The sequence below is a fragment of the Lissotriton vulgaris genome, chromosome 5, assembly GCF_964263255.1.
Source record: "Lissotriton vulgaris chromosome 5, aLisVul1.2, whole genome shotgun sequence".
Classification (NCBI taxonomy): domain Eukaryota; kingdom Metazoa; phylum Chordata; class Amphibia; order Caudata; family Salamandridae; genus Lissotriton; species Lissotriton vulgaris.
This window is the reverse complement of record NC_141693.1, coordinates 182,394,530-182,413,111: the sequence shown is the minus strand read 5'-3', so window position 1 is coordinate 182,413,111 and position 18,582 is coordinate 182,394,530. Positions and strand designations below refer to the sequence as shown.

Sequence of the window (18,582 nt, the reverse complement as noted above, 5' to 3'; positions counted from 1 at the left end):
AAGTTAGGGCAATCGATTTGCATATTAATAAATTAAAGGAAATATCATCTTGTAAAGGTAAAATTTTTAAAATAACATTCCAAACTTCCATCCAAAATTTCATAACTGAACAGTCAAATAACATATGGCGAAGTGAACCTGAGCTAGCATTGCAGTGCCAACAAGCATCAGAAGGTAACAGTTTAGCATGAAATAAACGTGAAGGGGTCCACAAAGTGTTAAATAATATATACGCATTGGTTTGATAAAGGGACACTGGGAGCCAGCCAGAGATACTGTCAAGCCATATAGAGGACCATGAGTCATCTGACAGGGAGATAGAAAGTTCCTTGTTCCAGAACGATGAAATAATCTGAACATTGGAGCCCTGTGAGGTAGAAATCTTTTTATAAAAACAGAGATAGCTTTAGGGGACGACGTTGCAGCTGTAATGTAAATTAATAGGTCATTTGTGGTGGCCGAGGGAACACCATTAGGAAAGGAATCCAAAATAGAGTTACACAAGAATTGATATTTTAAAAGGTCCGTAGTTGGAAGATCAAACTTTAACTGTATCTGCTCAAAGGGAATAAAAGCATTACCATTAAAAACATCCTTAAGATATAAAATTCACTTCGAAATCCAAGAGGACCAAAAGGTAATGTTTCTGTTCAGTTTAAGTAGTGCACTGTGCCATAAAGACAAGTGGATTGTAGAAAGTAGGGGTAATTCAAAATTAGCATCTAAATCATTAATTATCAATCTGGAGGATTTAATGATAGAGGAAAGATGAACAACCTTCGCTGTGGAAGACATTGACATCAATGAGGGCAAAGAAAAAGGTCGTACAATGGAGGCTTCAATATCCAACCAAATTGGAGGCTTTACCACATGTGAAGTGTAAAACCAAAGGGAACTCTGCTTTAAAATAAAAGCTTTATGGTAAATGTGAAAGTCTGGCAGGGAAAAACCAGCCTGAGCCTTAGGAATTTTTAACTTTTTGTAAGCCATACGAGGGAGTTTGTTACACCACAGGAATTTAGATAAGAGTGTATCAATAGATTTATAAAAACTAAGAGGAAATTGGGTAGGGATCATTGCTAAAGAGTAGAATACTTTAGGCGCTATATTCATTTTTATAGATTCCATTCTTCCCCACCAAGTGAGATGAAGGGCAGACCATTTGGACGTTTTGTTTTTAATGTAGTCAATTATGAAATCAGAATTAAGTTTTAATGTAGCTGGTAGCGATGAAGCAAATAGAATACCCAAATACTTAAGTTTGGTTGGTTGCCAAAGGATATCTGTGTTTGGGAGCATCTCTGAGGTACAAAACACATTTAAAGGAAAAAATTCAGTCTTGCTTACATTTAATTTGTAACCTGAAACTAGAGAGTATTGAGCAATAATGTCTAATAGGGGAGGAACAGAAGAAAGAGGGTTATTAATAAATAATAAAACATCATCTGCATATGCTAAAGTTTTAACAGTAACATCATTGATCGTAATACCCTGAATGTTATCACAAAGACGAATATAGTTAAGCAGAGGTTCAATGCCTAAAAGAAATAACAGTGGAGAAAGGGGACAACCTTGCCTAGTTCCTCTAAAAAGAGGAAACTGACTAGAAATTTGACCATTAATGAACAGACGAGCAGTAGGGGCGAAATATAAAGCAGAAATCATGCGAATAAAAGGGGCACCAAAATCAAAAGACAATAACGTTTTAAATAAAAATTGCCAGTGAATCTTATCAAATGCTTTCTCAGCATCTAAGGCCATCACTCCTGCAGGAGAGGACAGGTGAGAACTTTGTTCAATAATGTGTAATAGAGTTCTAGTATTATTAGCAGAAAATCTATTTTTCATGAAGCCAGATTGATCTGGATGAATAATGGAATGGAGTACAGGAGCTAATCTAGTGGCAAGAATTTTCGCATAAAGCTTACAATCCTGGTTAATTAGGGAGATGGGGCGATAATTAGAGACTAAGGTAGGGTCTTTATCAGGTTTGGGCAAAACAATAATTAAGGCATCCGTGAAAGAGCCTGAAATAGTGCCAGAGGATCCAAAATGAGAGAAAAGGGCATTTAAATAAGGAAGGATATGAGATTGGAATTCTTTGTAAAATTCTGCTGGGATACCATCCGGACCTGGGGATTTATTCTTGGGGAGTGACTTAATGGCAAGCAAAATCTCTTCAGATGTAATTGGAGAATCTAAACCTGTTCTATCTGATAAGGAAATATGAGGTAAATTGCAGTGACTTAAAAAAGAATCAATTAAAGATTCAGGGCAGTTGTCAGGTTTACTATAAAGGTTGGTATAAAAATTTAAAAATTCTTGTACAATATCATTATGAGAAATAGCTACATTGCCTTGTGTACCTCGTATTGAAGTAATCTGAGTTTTATCTCTTTTAATTCGTAAGTAATTTGCAAGGAGTTTTCCTGATCTATTGATGTTAAAACGAAATCTAGCATTGGACTTTGAAAGTTGAACACCTGCTCTTTGACTAAGGATGGCATTAAATTCATAGCGGAGTTTTTGAAGGGTAAGTTTGTACTGAGGGTCATTAGAAGAGATAAACAAACGCTCAAATTTAGCAATTTGCTTTTCCAAATGTTTAATGTTAGCGTTAAATTGCTTATTTTCATGAGCCATAATAGAAATAGTGGTACCTCTGATGTAAGCCTTAAATGCATCCCATCTGGTGACAATTGACGTGGAATCTTCAGGGTTGAACAAAAAATAGTCCTGTATAGCTTGCAATAGTTTAGGTTTATGCTTATCAGTAAGGACAATACTCGAGTTCATACGCTACCTATTTTGTTTAGTAAAAGTAGAGGAGACATTCAAGACAAATGATATTAAAGCATGGTCTGAAATGTCTATAGTGCCTATAACAGGATTTGTAGCTGACTGAAGTAAGGATGGTGAAATCAAAAAATAATCAATCCTTGAATGAGAATTATGAGGATTAGAGAAAAAAGAAAACCATTTTTCAGTGGGAAAATGTAGTCTCCATACATCAGCCAATTTGGTTGTATTAAGGAAAGTTTTAAAAGCATGAAAAACTTTAGGGGGTCTAAACTTGGAATTAGAAAGTCTATCAAGTAGCGGATCAATGATCACATTAAAATCCCCTCCAACAATCAAAGGAACTTGTCCCAACTTCAAAACTTCAGTAGATAAGTTAGACCAAAACGACGGGTCATCGGCTGTGGGGCCATATACATTGAGCAAAAAGAAGGTCGAGTCATGGATTTTAACTTTAACAACAATAAATCTACCTTCTGTGTCTGTAAATTTACTAATAATCTGACAGTGTAATCTCTTAGCAAAGAAAATCGCAACCCCATTTTTCTTACCAAGGGCTGGCGATGAGACAATATTGTCCACCCACTTTTTCTTCATATATTGTAAAATGGTGTCATCGACATGTGTTTCTTGGATAAAACATATGTCAGCTTTAGATGCACCCAAATAGTCTAAAATTTTAGTCCTTTTAACTGGATGCCGTAGACCTTTAACATTAAGAGAAACAATTTTGATATCATGTGTAGTAGCCATAAAGAAGTAAAAAGAGAACGAGAAGAGATGGTAAATGAAGAGAAGAGAGTGAACAGCCATAGAAGAAAAGTAACTCTACGTAGAAAGCTAGAAAAGGCAAGGAAGGACACAAAAGGAGAAAACAGAAAAGGAGGGAAAAACTACAAACAGGACACATAAATAAGGACACAGAGACGCACACCCGTTTCACAAGCATGGCCAGATACCGTTGGAGCCCATGAAGAAAGAAGAAGAAACATCAGGAATGCTCAGACTAATTGCGTTCAGGTAATAGGAGCTTGTGTCTCCATTGATGACGAAGCTTGTTGTTCCAGAAAAAGTCTCAAGTCTTCAGGACGATGAAAAGATTTTGAGAATGTATCCTTCCAAATTCGCATTGTAGACGGATCAAATAGACCATACTTAAAACCAAGGCTTCTCAATTGTGGACGCAAAGATGAAAATTCCTTGCGAATAGCAACCGTTTCCTTTGCAAAGTCTTGATGGATAAATATTTTGGAGCCATTTACCAGAAGCGAAGGAATGTCTCTAGCTGCTTTCCTGATGAGGACCAAGTGATGGTGACGCAGAACCTTGAAAATCAATTGCCTGGGTTTTGTATGTCTTGGATTCCTGTGTGAGGGAATTCTATGCGCTTTGTCCACCTCAAATTTTTCCGGAAATTTGATATTAAGAAGACCAGGCAGCAACGACTCCAGGTACAGGCGACAGTCAGAGCCCTCAACTTCCTCCGGCAAATTGAAAATGCGAAGATTATATTGTCTATTACGGTTTTCCAATTCCAAGAGCTGGTTATGCATTGGCACTATTTGAGCCATCAAAGGAGTAAAAGCGTCAAGTTTGGTTTTATTGTCCTGAATTTTGATAGTATTATCAGAAACTTTCATGGACATAGACGCCATATCTTTGCGAACATTTTTCACTTCGTTAGCAATAGTATCAGTATTGATGCGCAGCGCTTTAATTTCTTCCAGTATCATGTTAAGTGAAGGTTCAGTAGTAGTTTCCACAACCTTAGACTTGTTTGGGGGAGGAGACACCTGCTGCTTCCTTTTGTTGCTAGCCACATTTTTATTATCCATTTTGAGGAGAAAAATTTACTTTTTATGTCATAAAAATGTAAAAAACAAATCCACCTCAATATTTGGAGAAATATGAGGGAAAAGGGTATTAAAAGCTCAAAAAGTTGCAGAAGAAAAAGGCAGCTGAAGGGTTAAGTTGAGCCGTGGGAGTGGCTAGGCCCAAGCCAGGCCCTTTCCTCAGAAGTGCACCGCCCCCGTGTTGATGCAATCGGCAGAACCTGAGCAGAAGGCTGGGGAGAGAAGCCAGGAAGCAGACTGAGGGACCCTCGAGCGTTGAAAACGCTTATAAATCACAGCAAAGGTAGGAAACCGGCAGAGGAAGCAAGCGCTAGAAAAACTGAGCAAACCTTGTGGCAATAATCGTCGATAATCAGCTCATTAGGCTGAAGTAATTACGGAGCTCCGGTGGCGGCGGCCATCTTGTCGACGCGCTCGCGCGACTCCAGCATGAGCCATCTTAACCAACGTGCCAGTGTAGCAGGAGTAACAGGCCTGAAAGGTTTCTGCAAAGCAAGCAGTAATTGACCTTGTAAATCAGAACGAAAAGGTGCAGTGCTTACCTCGTAATCTTTGATACATTGGACCACACACAGCTGAGGTTTGTGAGGAAAAGAAGGATATGAAACTGAAGACTTATTACATTTAGTACGTCTCGATAGAGCAAAAGTAACACCCTCCGGGGAGAAGGTGCGACCTGCAAGGTCCAAGGCACGAACATCAGAAACTCGCTTGCAGGAGATCAAACACAACAACATGGTCAATTTAGCTGAGAGTTGCTCATGGGACAATAAAGAATTAGAAGGCCAAGCCTCTAAGAAACGTAAAACAACTGATACATCCCACAAGGCAACATATTTAGGGCAAGGAGGTTTTACCATCCGGATGCCTACAAGTAATTTAGATACCAAGGGATGCTCCCCAGTGGGTTTACCATCAATAGACACATGACCCGCAGAAATCGCAGAACGAAAATTGTTAACCGTTCTGTAAGGTAACCCAGAAGAAGCCATGGAGGTCAGAAAATTGATAATCAAAGCGAGATCTGCTGTAGCGGGATCCATCTACCGTTGTGCGCACCAATCACACCAGCGTTTCCAACTTGACGCATAACGCTTGCGTGTGTTGGGGGCCCAAGCCTGATAGATCGGGTAGCGTCTCCAGATAACCCTGGGACTTTCCAGCGTCCCCCGAAATCCTCCACGCCACCAGATGGAGTTGACCCGACAGGACCAGAGGATGCGGTTCGTGAAGAGGGTCCAGCAACAGGTTCCTTTTGTGAGGAAGAAGGAGCGGCGTCGAGCAGCTCATCTCCAGAAGAACTGGAAACCAAGCTTGAGCCCACCAAAGAGGAGTGATGAGAATGAGCTCCGATTTGAACTGTCTCGCCGGGCCAGGACCCGTGGAATCATCACGAACGGTGGAAAAGCATAGCACAGGAGGGGAGGCCAAGACTGAAGAAACGCATCTGTGGCCAGGGCCTCCGGATCCGGACGCCAACTGTAGAACCGGGGAACCTGAGCGCTGAGGCGAGAGGCAAACAAGTCAAGGTGACAACAACCCCAAATCCTGGACAACATGCGAAAGATGCGAGGATGAAGTCTCCGATCGCTGTAATCTCTCAGATGACGAGAGTTCCAGTCCGCAATCCGATTGTCGCTGCCCGGCAAGTATTCTGCAATAACAATGATCTGACGTTGCAGACAAAGATGCCAGAAGTCTTTCGCAATCTCCGCCAGAAGTCTGGACTTGGTATCCCCCAGTTTGTTGACATATGTACTGCCGAGATATTTTCCATTCAGAGAAGAATGCAACAATTCGTCTTGTGAGGAGACAGACACTGAATCACGAAAGAGCCCGCCAGAAGCTCCAGGCAATTGATGTGAAGTGACAACTCTTACGGGGACCATCCGCCCCCCTGTCGCAACCGGACCGCACCGGGCTCCCCAACCCCAAAGGCTGGCAACGGATTCGATCACTACATCCGGGGTCCTTCCGAACAACGCCCGGCTGTTCCAAGACTCCATGTGGTCCAACCACCACAACATCTCTGCTCGGGCATCCTCTGAAAGAGGAACGTGATCCGAATACCGAAGACCCCTCTGCAGGTGCCTGATCTTGAGACGCTGCAGAGCGCGGTAATGCAATGGACCCGGAAAGATCGCTTGAATCGACGAGGACAGAAGGCCCACTATACGAGCCACCGACCTCAAGGAGAAGGTCTGTTGAGCCAGGAGCAATCTCAAGTCCCTCTCGATGGACCTGATTTTCTGACCGGGTAAGAGGAGTCGACATGCGACCGAATCTATCCGAAAGCCAAGGAAATCCATCGACTGAGATGGTGCAAAGTCGGATTTCTGTGGATTCACTAGAAATCCTAGAGACTGTAACAGATCTATGGACCACCGTAAGTGAGACCGAAGAAGAAGAGGACACTGAGCCAAGATGAGCACGTCATCCAGATAAACTATTAGATGAACCCCGCGCGACCTCAAAGACTCCATCACTGGACGAAGAAGCTTCGTGAAACACCACAGAGCTGAAGAGAGGCTGAATGGAAGAACTTTGTACTCGTACCAAATCCCGAGCCACTGAAACTGCAGGTAACGACGATGAGGGGTGTAAATCGGAACCGATAGATATGCATCCTTCAGATCCAGGCGCACCATCCAGTCGCCCTCTTGAAGCAGATCCCTCCATCTTGCAATGACGGTACACCACTCCGCCGTTGAACTCCTTCAGGTTGAGGACCAAACGAGACCCTCCCCCTTTTTTCTCAACGAGACACACATTGCTGACGAAGCCATGGGGATGAGGAGTCGTGGAGACGATGGCCCCTTTGGCCAGAAGAGAAGCGATCTCCACGGAGATGAATTCCTGATCTTGTTGGGAAAAAACAAGAGGCTGAGGCCGAAGGTGCTGGTGAGGGTGACTGTAAAATTCTATTTTGTACCCCTGCACCGTCTCCAACACCCAGGCATCGTTCGAGATCAATCGGCAATTGTGGAGAAAATATTGCAGTCTGCCCCCCAAAACCACATCGGTAGCGAGAATCAAGCTCACCTGATGTGGAGGAATCCTGACGTCCTCCTTGGTTACCGTTGTAACCTCCTTTTCCATACTGTCCTCTGCCTTTCTTGGAGGGATAGAAACTGGACTTTCCGGAGGAGTAACCCTGACCACCCCTTTGGGACTTGTTTCCTCGTTGAGAGGTTGGATCCGAGCCACGGCCGGACGAACGTCCCCTTCGTCCGGCCCCTGCCAAAAACTGGGCGAAAAGCCCGGCGCAGATTAGATTGGGCCTTGTCCAAACCACTGAAAGTGGCCACAAACTTCGTGATTTCTTTGAGGAAAGGGGAGCCAAAAAGCAAATCTTGGGCTTGAGGCACTGATTCGGAAGAAGCCAAGTCCGTGAGCTTGGGATCCAGCTTCATCAGGATGGAGCAGCGACGCTCAGAAGACAGAGCACAATTGACATTTCCCAATATGCAAACAGCTCGCTGGGACCATCCCACCAATTCATCAGGGTCAATGAGCGCTCCAGACTCCTTGGCCCGGAAGCCCAAGTCAAGAATTTTAGTCAGGGGACCCAGCAGACCCAACAATTTTTCCTGACAGGACCTCCAAGATTGATCTAAACCTTTCTTTGGATCTTTGGAATACTTTTTCATGTAAGTGACCGTGGTAGGGTCCACTTCAGGGGTGTCGGCAAGCTTATCTGCGAGGTCCGGGCGAGGACTCTCTGAGCGCAAACGCGCACGCACATCTTTCTCAAAAGGATGGCGTATGTGGGACTGGACATACTCCGCCACCTCAGGGGAGGGCAACCAGGACGAAGAATTCGGATGAATAATGTCTGCCGGGTCAAGTGTAAGCAACTGGGGCGTAGAAGTGGCATCAACAAAGTGTTCCTTACGTGCCTTCTTAGAAGGAGGAGGCCTAACCGGTTCAGAGGATGATGTTGAAGATGAAGAGCCCACCTCCGAGTCGGAAAGGGGAGTAGAGCGGCCTGACGCAGCACGTGTCTTGAGAATAGGAGTAGAAGACAAAGTCTTTGCCAATTTTGCAAAGTCAGACTGATGGGGATTCTTGGGAGACTTCTTACTGCGTTTAGAAGAAGGAGGCAACCACCCCAGAGAGATGTCTCTTCAAAGGAGCAATGGCCTGAAACAAAGCCTGGCCCATAACATCACCCACAGAGCCAGAGGGCTCCTCGTCATCATAATAGTATCCTCCCTCTTCATAGAAATCCCCCATGGTGACAATAGTGTACCAATCAATGCCCACAGGAAGGAGAAGTACGTTATACAGCCAAGGCCAATTCAGGGGGAGTGGAACCCCAAATGCAAGCCAACAAGGCAGGAAAAAACCCCTGCAAAAAGTCAGAGTAACAGTGGAGGTAGGGCTTGAACATCAACAAAATAATGAGCCACTCTAGGCAGAGCCTATTCGAATTTTACAACCTCCCAACTATCTTGTCAGAGGGCGTCAAGGGGAACCCAATGACAAGCTCGTGGGCAAATGCTGCAACAGCCATCAAAATCGCTCTGACTGAAAAGGCGTCGACAAAGGGTTAAGCCGGGCCGTGAGCGAAAGTAAACAAAGCGGGACACGCATGCGTGACCCGTCGCTTGTCAATAGAGAGACGCGCGAGCTGTGCACGCGTCTCCCGGTCCCCGTACTCCCGGTCCCCGTACTCCCGGTCCCCGTACTCCCGGTCCCCGTACTCCCGGTCCCCGTACTCCCGGTCCCCGTACTCCCGGTCCCCGTACTCCCGGTCCCCGTACTCCCGGTCCCCGTACTCCCGCTCCACAAAAGCCGACGAAGCGCTGAGAAAGCGCTTGTACCGGGGAGGTGCCACACGCTCCCCCAGGAATAAGCTGATTAAATGAACCAGAGCACGAAAAAGCAAACGGAGCGAAACAGCTGAAGCGGTACACCGCTAAAAGGCGTGAAAGAGTCGATACAGCGACTAAACCTACAGTAAGAATATCGCTGTGTACTGATTGGCTGCTGTGTATTTCAGTAAAGAAATAGAGAAAGCATAATCGGAGCCTCCATCCCGACATAGAATTCCACACATTATCTTTTGCACGCTACATAGGTTTATAAATAACAGTTTTTGCCAATTTAGTGGCCTTTACAATGAAAAATATGCTGCTTGTAACAGACAGTGCGCTACTACACCGGACTTTAGTAATATCTTTGCCTAGTTTTTTACTTCATTGCTTTACTTTTTACATGAGAAAATTCCGCTATAAATGTTACACATTTGGCAGTAGATGGTCGCAGATCCTCAATGGATACAGAGGGACACGCCCCTCCCATTTCTCCTTAGTAACAGCTCTCCCTGAGGTCTGCATCGTTTTATATGTGCCTTAGCCAATTACTGGAAACCTGCCTGCATCTAACGCTGCCAGCAGCATCCTTGCTGCCCTACATTGCCTCACTTGGTTGTTCTCCTAGGGCCAGCAGCGGAGCAGAACGATCCCGATTCCCATGCGGAATCAGCATGCCTCTTGGCCCCGCCCAGACCATGGCTACGCCAATCATAAAATAATGAACTGGCCTGCCCCTCGCGACCACATTGGTCCAGAAACTCTGTGGGCAGGCCAGCTGCATGAAGCAGGGCCGTCGTAGGTTGCATGTTCGCGCTATCAACAATTGGCTGCCCAGCTGAACAACATACAGGGGCATGAGGAACCTTTTCCCAGGTGGTGGCTTCCAAGGCACAAATTCTGCACACAAACGGGCAAATAAAGCACAATTTTGTGCAACCCCCCAAGAGAGTTATTTCCCGCACAAATGGGAAAAAATGTCGCCCATTTGTGCGAGAAATAGCCCAATCTGACAACACTAACCAGGAAACTCTCTTGACCAATCGGGGCGCTGCTCTCACTGACTCACTCGGTGCTCCACAGCGCTCTGGAGGCATGCACTTGCTCTAACCTAGCTGTCTTTAAACAACTGGGTTAGAGATGTTTAAAGTTTGCATGTGTAGCTGGTTGTCGCAAGACGGCCGGCCAAAAAGACATGCGCAAAATACCAGCCCACTCTCCGCCCTGTCTCTGTTAAGTGACATGTATCTGTCACTCCGGAACATCCCGGCCTGACGCTCTGTTCAAGACGGGGCTTGAAAAAGAAAATGGTATTAAATTATCATTTTATTTGATATGATCTCGGGGGCATTTAAGTGGGGCGGCGCTCCTCCGCTCCAAGGGAGGAGCCGCCCCAGCCATACGCTCTCTGTCTGCACCTCACTTTTTATATCTGCATAATTCGAAGTGCTGAAGAGAACGTGTTTTTCAAGGACAGTGGGTAATGTTGCGTTATACTGTGGCGTTCTCAAGGAGGAAGTGATGTTTTGGTTTCTAAGAATATTGCTGTCATCCTCATGGCCTCTATGTTGGAAACATAGAAGGAAAGGGTCTCTCTACCATCTCGCTGTTTCAGTCACGCCCTTGCACTGAGGTGTGGTAAGGGGGCTAAGAAACCCCTTCCATGAACTGCTGAGAAATCCTACAGATTGCCCAATTATGTTACACATATTTATATGGTATGCGTTTCGCTTATGCACACTGTCTGTTTTATTTTTCAGATGTCTTTTTTCTTTTCCAACAAAGTGACGCTGCTATTCGATTTCTGGAATGTCAACAGCCCTGCAGGTAAGTCCCTGTCTGTGTGCTGTTGGAGGGGAATTCAAAAGAATCCGGCGCTACAATGTTCGATGTGTGGGATGACCTGGAGCCACCCTCCCATTCCTGTGCTGGAGCCCCACATATCTGCATGTGTGCCTCATTCCGAACTGTAGGCCCCCCCTGACATTCCCACGTATCTGCATGTGCATCTCATTCCTGACATGCAGCTTCCCCTGACATTTCTTTGCTGTGACCCCACATATCTGCATGTGTTTCACATTCCTAACCTGCAGCTTCCCCTAACATTCCTGTGTTGGAGCCCCACATATCTGCATGTGTGTCTCATTCCTGACCTGGAGTCCCCCTGACATTCCTGTGTTGGAGCCCCACATATCTGCACATCCTTCTCATTTCTAACCTGCAGCGCACCCTGACATTCCTGTGCTGGAGCCTCACATATCTGCACGTGTGCCTCATTACTGACCTGCAGCACACCCTGACATTACTGTGCTGGAGCCTCACATATCTGCACGTGTGTCTCATTACTGACCCGCAGCACACCCTGACATTCCTGTGCTGGAGCCTCACATATCTGCACGTGTGCCTCATTACTGACCTGCAGCACACCCTGACATTCCTGTGTTGGAGCCTCACATATCTGCACGTGTGTCTCATTACTGACCCGCAGCGCACCCTGACATTACTGTGCTGGAGCCTCACATATCTGCACGTGTGTCTCATTACTGACCCGCAGCGCACCCTGACATTCCTGTGCTGGAGCCTCACATATCTGCACGTGTGCCTCATTACTGACCTGCAGCACACCCTGACATTCCTGTGTTGGAGCCTCACATATCTGCACGTGTGTCTCATTACTGACCCGCAGCGCACCCTGACATTACTGTGCTGGAGCCTCACATATCTGCACGTGTGCCTCATTACTGACCCGCAGCGCACCCTGACATTACTGTGCTGGAGCCCCACATATCTGCATGTGTCTCTCATTCCTGACCCGGAGTCCTCCTGACATTCCCACGTATCTGCATGTGCGTGTCATCCCAATCCTACCAAATCACACTAAATGTGCACCTTATTCCTGACCTGCTGCTTCCACGGACGATCCGGTGCTAGAGCCGCACATGTGCGCCTCGCCGCATGCACGACCTAGAGATCCCCCTGACATTCATGTGCTGGAACCCCACACATCTGCGCCTCAACCCTGGCCTTCAGTGCTGCATAACATTCCTGTGTTGGAACCCAGCAGACCTGCATGTGTACCTCATTGAAGCATATCACTGAGGGGCTGCTCTCATTTCATGACATTCCTGTGCTGGAGCCCCAATATCTTTGCAAGAATTCTTATTCCTGGCTTACTACACCCATGTTCTTCCCCAAATAAATCTACTTTACGTGAGGCTTCCCAATACATCAATGCATTATGTAACATCTCTACTCCCAGCAGTGCTCCATAGTTCTCAGTGGGCAGCACCCCTTATGTATCAGAACTGGAACCCCATAGCTTTCTCCCAGTGCATCCCCTTTTTCAGGACCTGCTCCTCTTCAAGAATTGGATTTCAATGATATTCTTGCACTTCACCCCTGAAAATGGGCTTGCAGACATTTCCATGTACTAAAAAATAACAACTTCCCTGGAAGTAAAGGGGAAAGGGTTATCTCAGAAACAAAATCACTCCCCTTTACTCTAGTCACCTTACAGTTATACATCCAATCTAACCAGTACTATGTATGTGTGTGTATATATATATATATATATATTTATATATATATATATATATATATATATATAATATAAACCTGTCAGTAAACTTCAGTTTTATACCAAAAAATCTTTATTATATTTTAATCATCAGTAAGCACTATAAAAATTGCTTATCTAAAAACATTCTTTTCATTAAAAACAATACATGTAGCTGTTGGGATGGAAAAGTCCTCAACGTGGTAATAAACATGCACCCTGCCCTGAGTGCCCAACTGTAGTGAAGTCTGGATCTCTAATGCTGATTTTTGCTGTCATAGCCAAACACGGATCGTGCGTATGTGCCATAACATAGGCCTGTCTCACGGATTGCAGTCTTGTTGGACCAGGGGCGCCCAAAGCACTACCATAGTGGTGGAAGGCTGCTGCCTCCACCAAGAGATAAGCAGCACAAGTGCGCTGGTGGCAGCATACTGCGTTGTGATCAGTATGAGTGAGCAGGTCTATTTAGGGTCGAACCTGCGAGCAAATGCGCCTGCGACACTATTGCATTCAGTAAAGGACTTACTTTTTGTTGCCTCAAGTTTCAGTCTTCTTTGCTGACTCCTACCTGGCCAGCACAGCCCAAGCGTCAGTTCCGTTTGCCTCGGTGGAGCAGGGACCAAGCACAGATTAAACAAACTTAATCCGTGCCTGTCCACTGCTCTCAACGTGATTAAGATGCCATTTCTCCTCCTCCCACTTCTCCCCACCCCCACCCCCCGACCCACCCCTACCACTCTCCCGTTTCCCATCGCCAAAGAGCAAAGAACCAATGCCGGCCATTTTGCTCAAAACAAGAGGTAGAACCAATGGACATCCTGGGAGCTTAGGTGATTCTCCATTTCAGTTTGTAGTGAGTCTAAGCCAAGGTTCGTTTTTATTTGTTCATCTTATGACCCCCAACTTTCAGCTTTATCGGTCTTTAACCTCTGTGACATGGAGATCAACAAGTATGACCTCTAAATCCCAGCCTTTGGACAGACGGTAGAATTGAAATTAATGGGATAAAAAGCAACCACTCCAATGTGAAATGTCTAATCCTGCAGCTCATGCAAGTACTACGACTACATACCTATTATGTTAGTCCATCACCACCCCCTTTTGTACCGCTTTTGGCCGCCATAAGTGTGGCAGGGTCTGCTCAGACGTGAGTCCCTTGCTCACTTTGCCACTGGATTCAAGCAAGCCGGGCTGAAGACGGCTGGAATGCCAGAAACTGGTCCTCGGAAGTTTGTTTCCGGTCCAGGGAAGACATGGCTTGGCAGTTCTGGCTGGACTGTTCCCATGAGGCACAGGGTCAGACTGATTTGCATATAGCCATGTCTGAACTGGGGTGGCAGAGTGGGCTAAAGAACGGTGATGGATTAAACCCAGATCTTTTGACTGGGTGTGAGTGTTTGATTGATTCAGATGCTCCGTCCATCACCACCCCCTTTTGTACCGCTTTTGGCCGCCATAAGTGTGGCAGGGTATGCTCAGACGTGTGTCCCTTGTTCACTTTGCCAATGGATTCAAGCAAGCCGGGCTGAAGACGGCTGGAATGCCAGAAACCGGTCCTCGGAAGCTTGTTTCCGGTCCAGGGATGACATGGCTTGTCAGTTCGGGCTGGACTGTTCCCATGAGGCACAGGGTCAGACTGATTTGCATATAGCCATGTCTGAACTGGGGTGGCAGAGTGGGCTAAAGAACGGTGATGGATTAAACCCAGATCTTTTGACTGGGTGTGAGTGTTTGATTGATTCAGATGCTCCGTCCATCACCACCCCCTTTTGTACCGTATTATGTTAGATCTGCCATTTATATTTTACTGAAATAGCACTTTTCTGCCTGGTTAAGCACCATGAATGGGAGAGAATGTGATGGTCAGTGCTACTGTCTTTGAAGTTGGGGAATCAGATTTGGTGCTTGTTGTCATCTCAACAGCTTGGATTCTGGTCAGATCACTTCTACAGGAGTCCTTCTGCTCAGGAGTGCTGAGTTTTAGCCAAGAACGAGGGTTATTCACTCAATTCCAATTCTGTTACCTCAGAGACACAGTATCCCTCTTTTGCTGTGGTGCAGGGGGCAAAGTCCTGTTGTCGGCAACACTGGTTTCCTCTTGGTCCTTCCTTGAAAAAAATTGTTCAGATCTGACGTTCTTCTGTCAGGGGGTGTGGGGAGGAAGAGCGGCTGGAGCACGCTGAAGCGGACGAAGAAGAAAGAAACACCACTTCCTGGTTGCCAAGAACTCAGAACCAGGAAGTAAGTCGCGGTCTAGTGGTTGACCAGTGGAAGGGGGAGGAGCCTCGTCGGCCGACGGAACCAGGAAGGATAAGAGTCAGAGGCGTGTAACGGACGGTGTGCGAGGTCGGAGAGGAGGCTGCGGAGCACCCGGAGGCGGAGGAGAACAGAAGAGAGGAGAGCGTGAGAACGGAGGCGGAGGAGAACAGAAGAGAGGAGAGCGTGAGAGCGGAGGCGGAGGAGATTCTAAGAGTGGAGAGCGCGAGGGCGGAGGCGGCTGCAGAACACCCGGAGGCAGAGGAGAGTACACTGCGAGTGCTACTGAGCGACGTTCCCGACACTGCTACCATACCCGGTGGGCTGAGGGGAGAAGACGCCACGGGTCCTGCTGCTGTGGTCCGAGAGTCGGGCCACAGCCCAAGGCAAGTGCTGTTGAAAGGGGCGTTCTGGTGGGGTGTTTGGGGAGGTGGGAGGTAGTAAGGTCGGGGAGGCGGGAGGCCCCGCAGTGACCCTTGCACTAAATTCACACCCCTTTGTTTCTTTAAATTGGTGAAGGTAGCACTGCAATTACCACTGAGAACCGATCAGTAAAACCCGTTTGTTTTCCTTTTCCCTGAGGCCACGAGAACCGGGACACCGGACCAAACCCTGACGTTCCCTGCACCCAGAAACGGCCCCAAGAAGGAAGGACTGCTACAACATCCCTAAAATTGTAACCCTTAATAAAAGAATACGTAACTGTAGACTAACCGTGCTCTGGTCTCAGTCTCTGTCCACCACTAGCCTCTGACAGGGGGTTCCTTAAATCCTAGATTTAGGGGAGTAAGGAGTGTGGGAGCTAGTAGCCAATGGGCAGCTAGTCCCTGCAGCTAATCTGCCTGCGAGGTGACCACATCCAGTTGCCTAGGTGACCTTTCCTACATAGAACCCACTAGAACCCTCCTAAAGATGGTGGAATTCTCTCTTACGTATACGGGTCAGGCTGCTCACCCTGAAGGTGTGGCCGGCCTTCCCGGATCTGTACACCTCCTACATACCTAATTACCCACCTTGCCCGGTGCAAGTAGGCCTGGGGAAAGGGTGGGGCTGATTTCTCTTCAGGGGGACAGCCAGATGCATATAAGATGCGGTGCAGCCTTTTAAGCTCACCCCTCTGATGTGTCACTTCACCAGCCTGCTGGGGAGGAGGTCGGTGATGTCTAAGGTGCCACCTGGGTGCAAGCCAGCCAGCCTTCCCTGGCACCAGATCTGTGTCAGGGGGAGAGAAGGCACGTTGTTTCTCACCAAACATGACATATTTAGTTGTCACCATAATGGAGCTAGCAACCCAGATCTTCCTGGTTGCAACTCTCATGTTATCCTATGGACTGCCTATCACTTATAGTGTACTTTAATGGTAAATACGCTATAGAGACACATAAGCTTGCACTTACATGTCTACAATCAGTATACTGCACCCTGCCTCCTGGGCACAGGAGGCCTTCTCTGGGGGTGACGGACATACTAAAAGCAGTGCATTTGACTGTGCCAGAAATGGTGAGGGTACGGTTAAGTTCAAGCAGTTTGTACTGCTCCTACGGGCTTCAATGGCAGGCCTGCTGTCAGTAGTTTGCTTGGGCCATCCAGGGTGGCACACAAATGTGTTGCAGCCCTGGGGACCCCTCTCAGATTATTTTGAGAACAATATCCTGGGCATTGTTGAGTCCTTAAAGGCCGTGGGCACAATTAAAAGTTTTGACTCGTGTTAGATAACCCGAAGGTATCTACTGCCACTAATAATCATGAGTTCAATTGGCCGGACGATCTGTCTCTGACAGTTCCTCCCCCACACTTGTGCTCTCTAACCGAGTTTTCCTCCATTAGGTTGGAGGACTCTGAGCAAGCCCTTAGAGCCTGTAAGTCCAGTTCGCATGACAACCCCTGCTCCCCCCCCTCCTCAATTCTGGCTGCTAATACGAAGGTCATAAATCCTCCCACCCCCTCATGAATGCACTGATAAACAACTCTTTGCGCCCGGTCATTATTCCTAGCCGCTGGAAGATTGCTAGGTTGAATTTTCTGCTTAAACCCTCAGCAGACCAGACCATCCGGCCAATCACAGGCCAATCTCCTTGCTGCCTGCCTTTTCTAAGATTCTTGAAAAATCAGTCAACTTACAACTTTCCAGTTATCTTGATGGTAATCAGTTGCTGCATCCTTCGCAATCGGACTTCCACCCTGGATACAGCACTGAATCTGCTCTGGTAGAAGTCTCGGATTTTACTACAATGGCTGTGGGCAGCGTGAAGAAAGCGACATGCTGCTTCATGACCTCTCAGCGACGTTTGATATGATTTCCCATCCTAACATATTGAAATTCTTATAGGACTCTTGGATAGGTGGGACCGCTCTGGCTTGGCTGTGTTCCTTTCTATCGTGTAGATGTCAGTAGGTGTGAATGCCGCCATTTGCATCTGACCCTAAATCCATTGAGTACAGGGTTCCCCAGGGCTGTGCCTTGAGTCAGACATTGTTTAATATTTATATGTGTCCCTTGGCATCCCTAGTGGAATCCTTAGAAGTGCAGGTCATCTCCTACGCTGACAATACGCAGAACATTCTAACTTGGGGCGGGAACATCTCTGGTGCCCAAAGTGGATTTCAAGCATGTTTGTCAGGGATGTTCCACTGGATGTGCTGGAACAACCTCCAGTGCAGTATGAGTAAGGCAGAGTTACTGGCCTTTGTTTCCCCCCCTTACCCCCCCTCCATGGGGTGGTGAGGTTTGGCTACTATGAACCTCTGGGTGAAGTTTGACAATAATCTGTCCTTTAAAACACAGGCGTAAAGCGTAGTTGGGCCTTGTTTTGGTCGTCTCCAATTCTTGAGGAAGTTCTTGTTCCGTCTTCCAGCTTCTTGCCAGAAGATGATAGTCAATGCCTTTATTACATCTCGGCTGGACTACGCCAATGCACTATACTGGGGTCTCCCTTTATACCTACTTAAGAGACTCCTGGCGGTGCAGAATGCTGCAGCCTGGCTCCTGCTGAACATCCTGAGGAATATCTCAGTTAAGGTCCACCTTAAGGAGTCGCATTGGCTTCCCATCTGAGCAAGAGTGAAGTTTAAGGGACTGGTGCTAGCCCAGAGAGGTTTCTATGGACTTGGCCCTAAATATATATTTCCCGGATTCCCTCATCATCATATATCAAGAACATTACTGTCTGCTGAAGCACTGCTGGTAGTAGTGCCTAAGACTAGGAGGAAGAAATGGGGAGGTACCTCATTTTCTGCGCTAGCGGCTCCTAGCTGGAATGCTCTTCCCTGTTCCTCCCTGCAACTAAAGATGTGAGCT

The 18,582-nt window shown here is 46.7% G+C and overlaps 1 protein-coding gene across 2 annotated transcripts in view; it reads left to right on the top strand.

The window, feature by feature from the left end:
* The window catches only part of SLC31A2 (solute carrier family 31 member 2), an 87,525-nt gene that overhangs the window by 51,156 nt on the left and 17,787 nt on the right, over nucleotides 1-18,582 (top strand). For both annotated transcript variants that reach the window (XR_015295862.1, XM_086921116.1), the window contains exon 2: nucleotides 11,230-11,296. Coding sequence is in view for 1 of the 2 variants with exons in the window: in XM_086921116.1 (XP_086777242.1) it covers nucleotides 11,230-11,296 (67 nt within the window). In the remaining variant the exon portion in view is untranslated. The remainder of the gene's footprint in view (nucleotides 1-11,229; nucleotides 11,297-18,582) is intronic.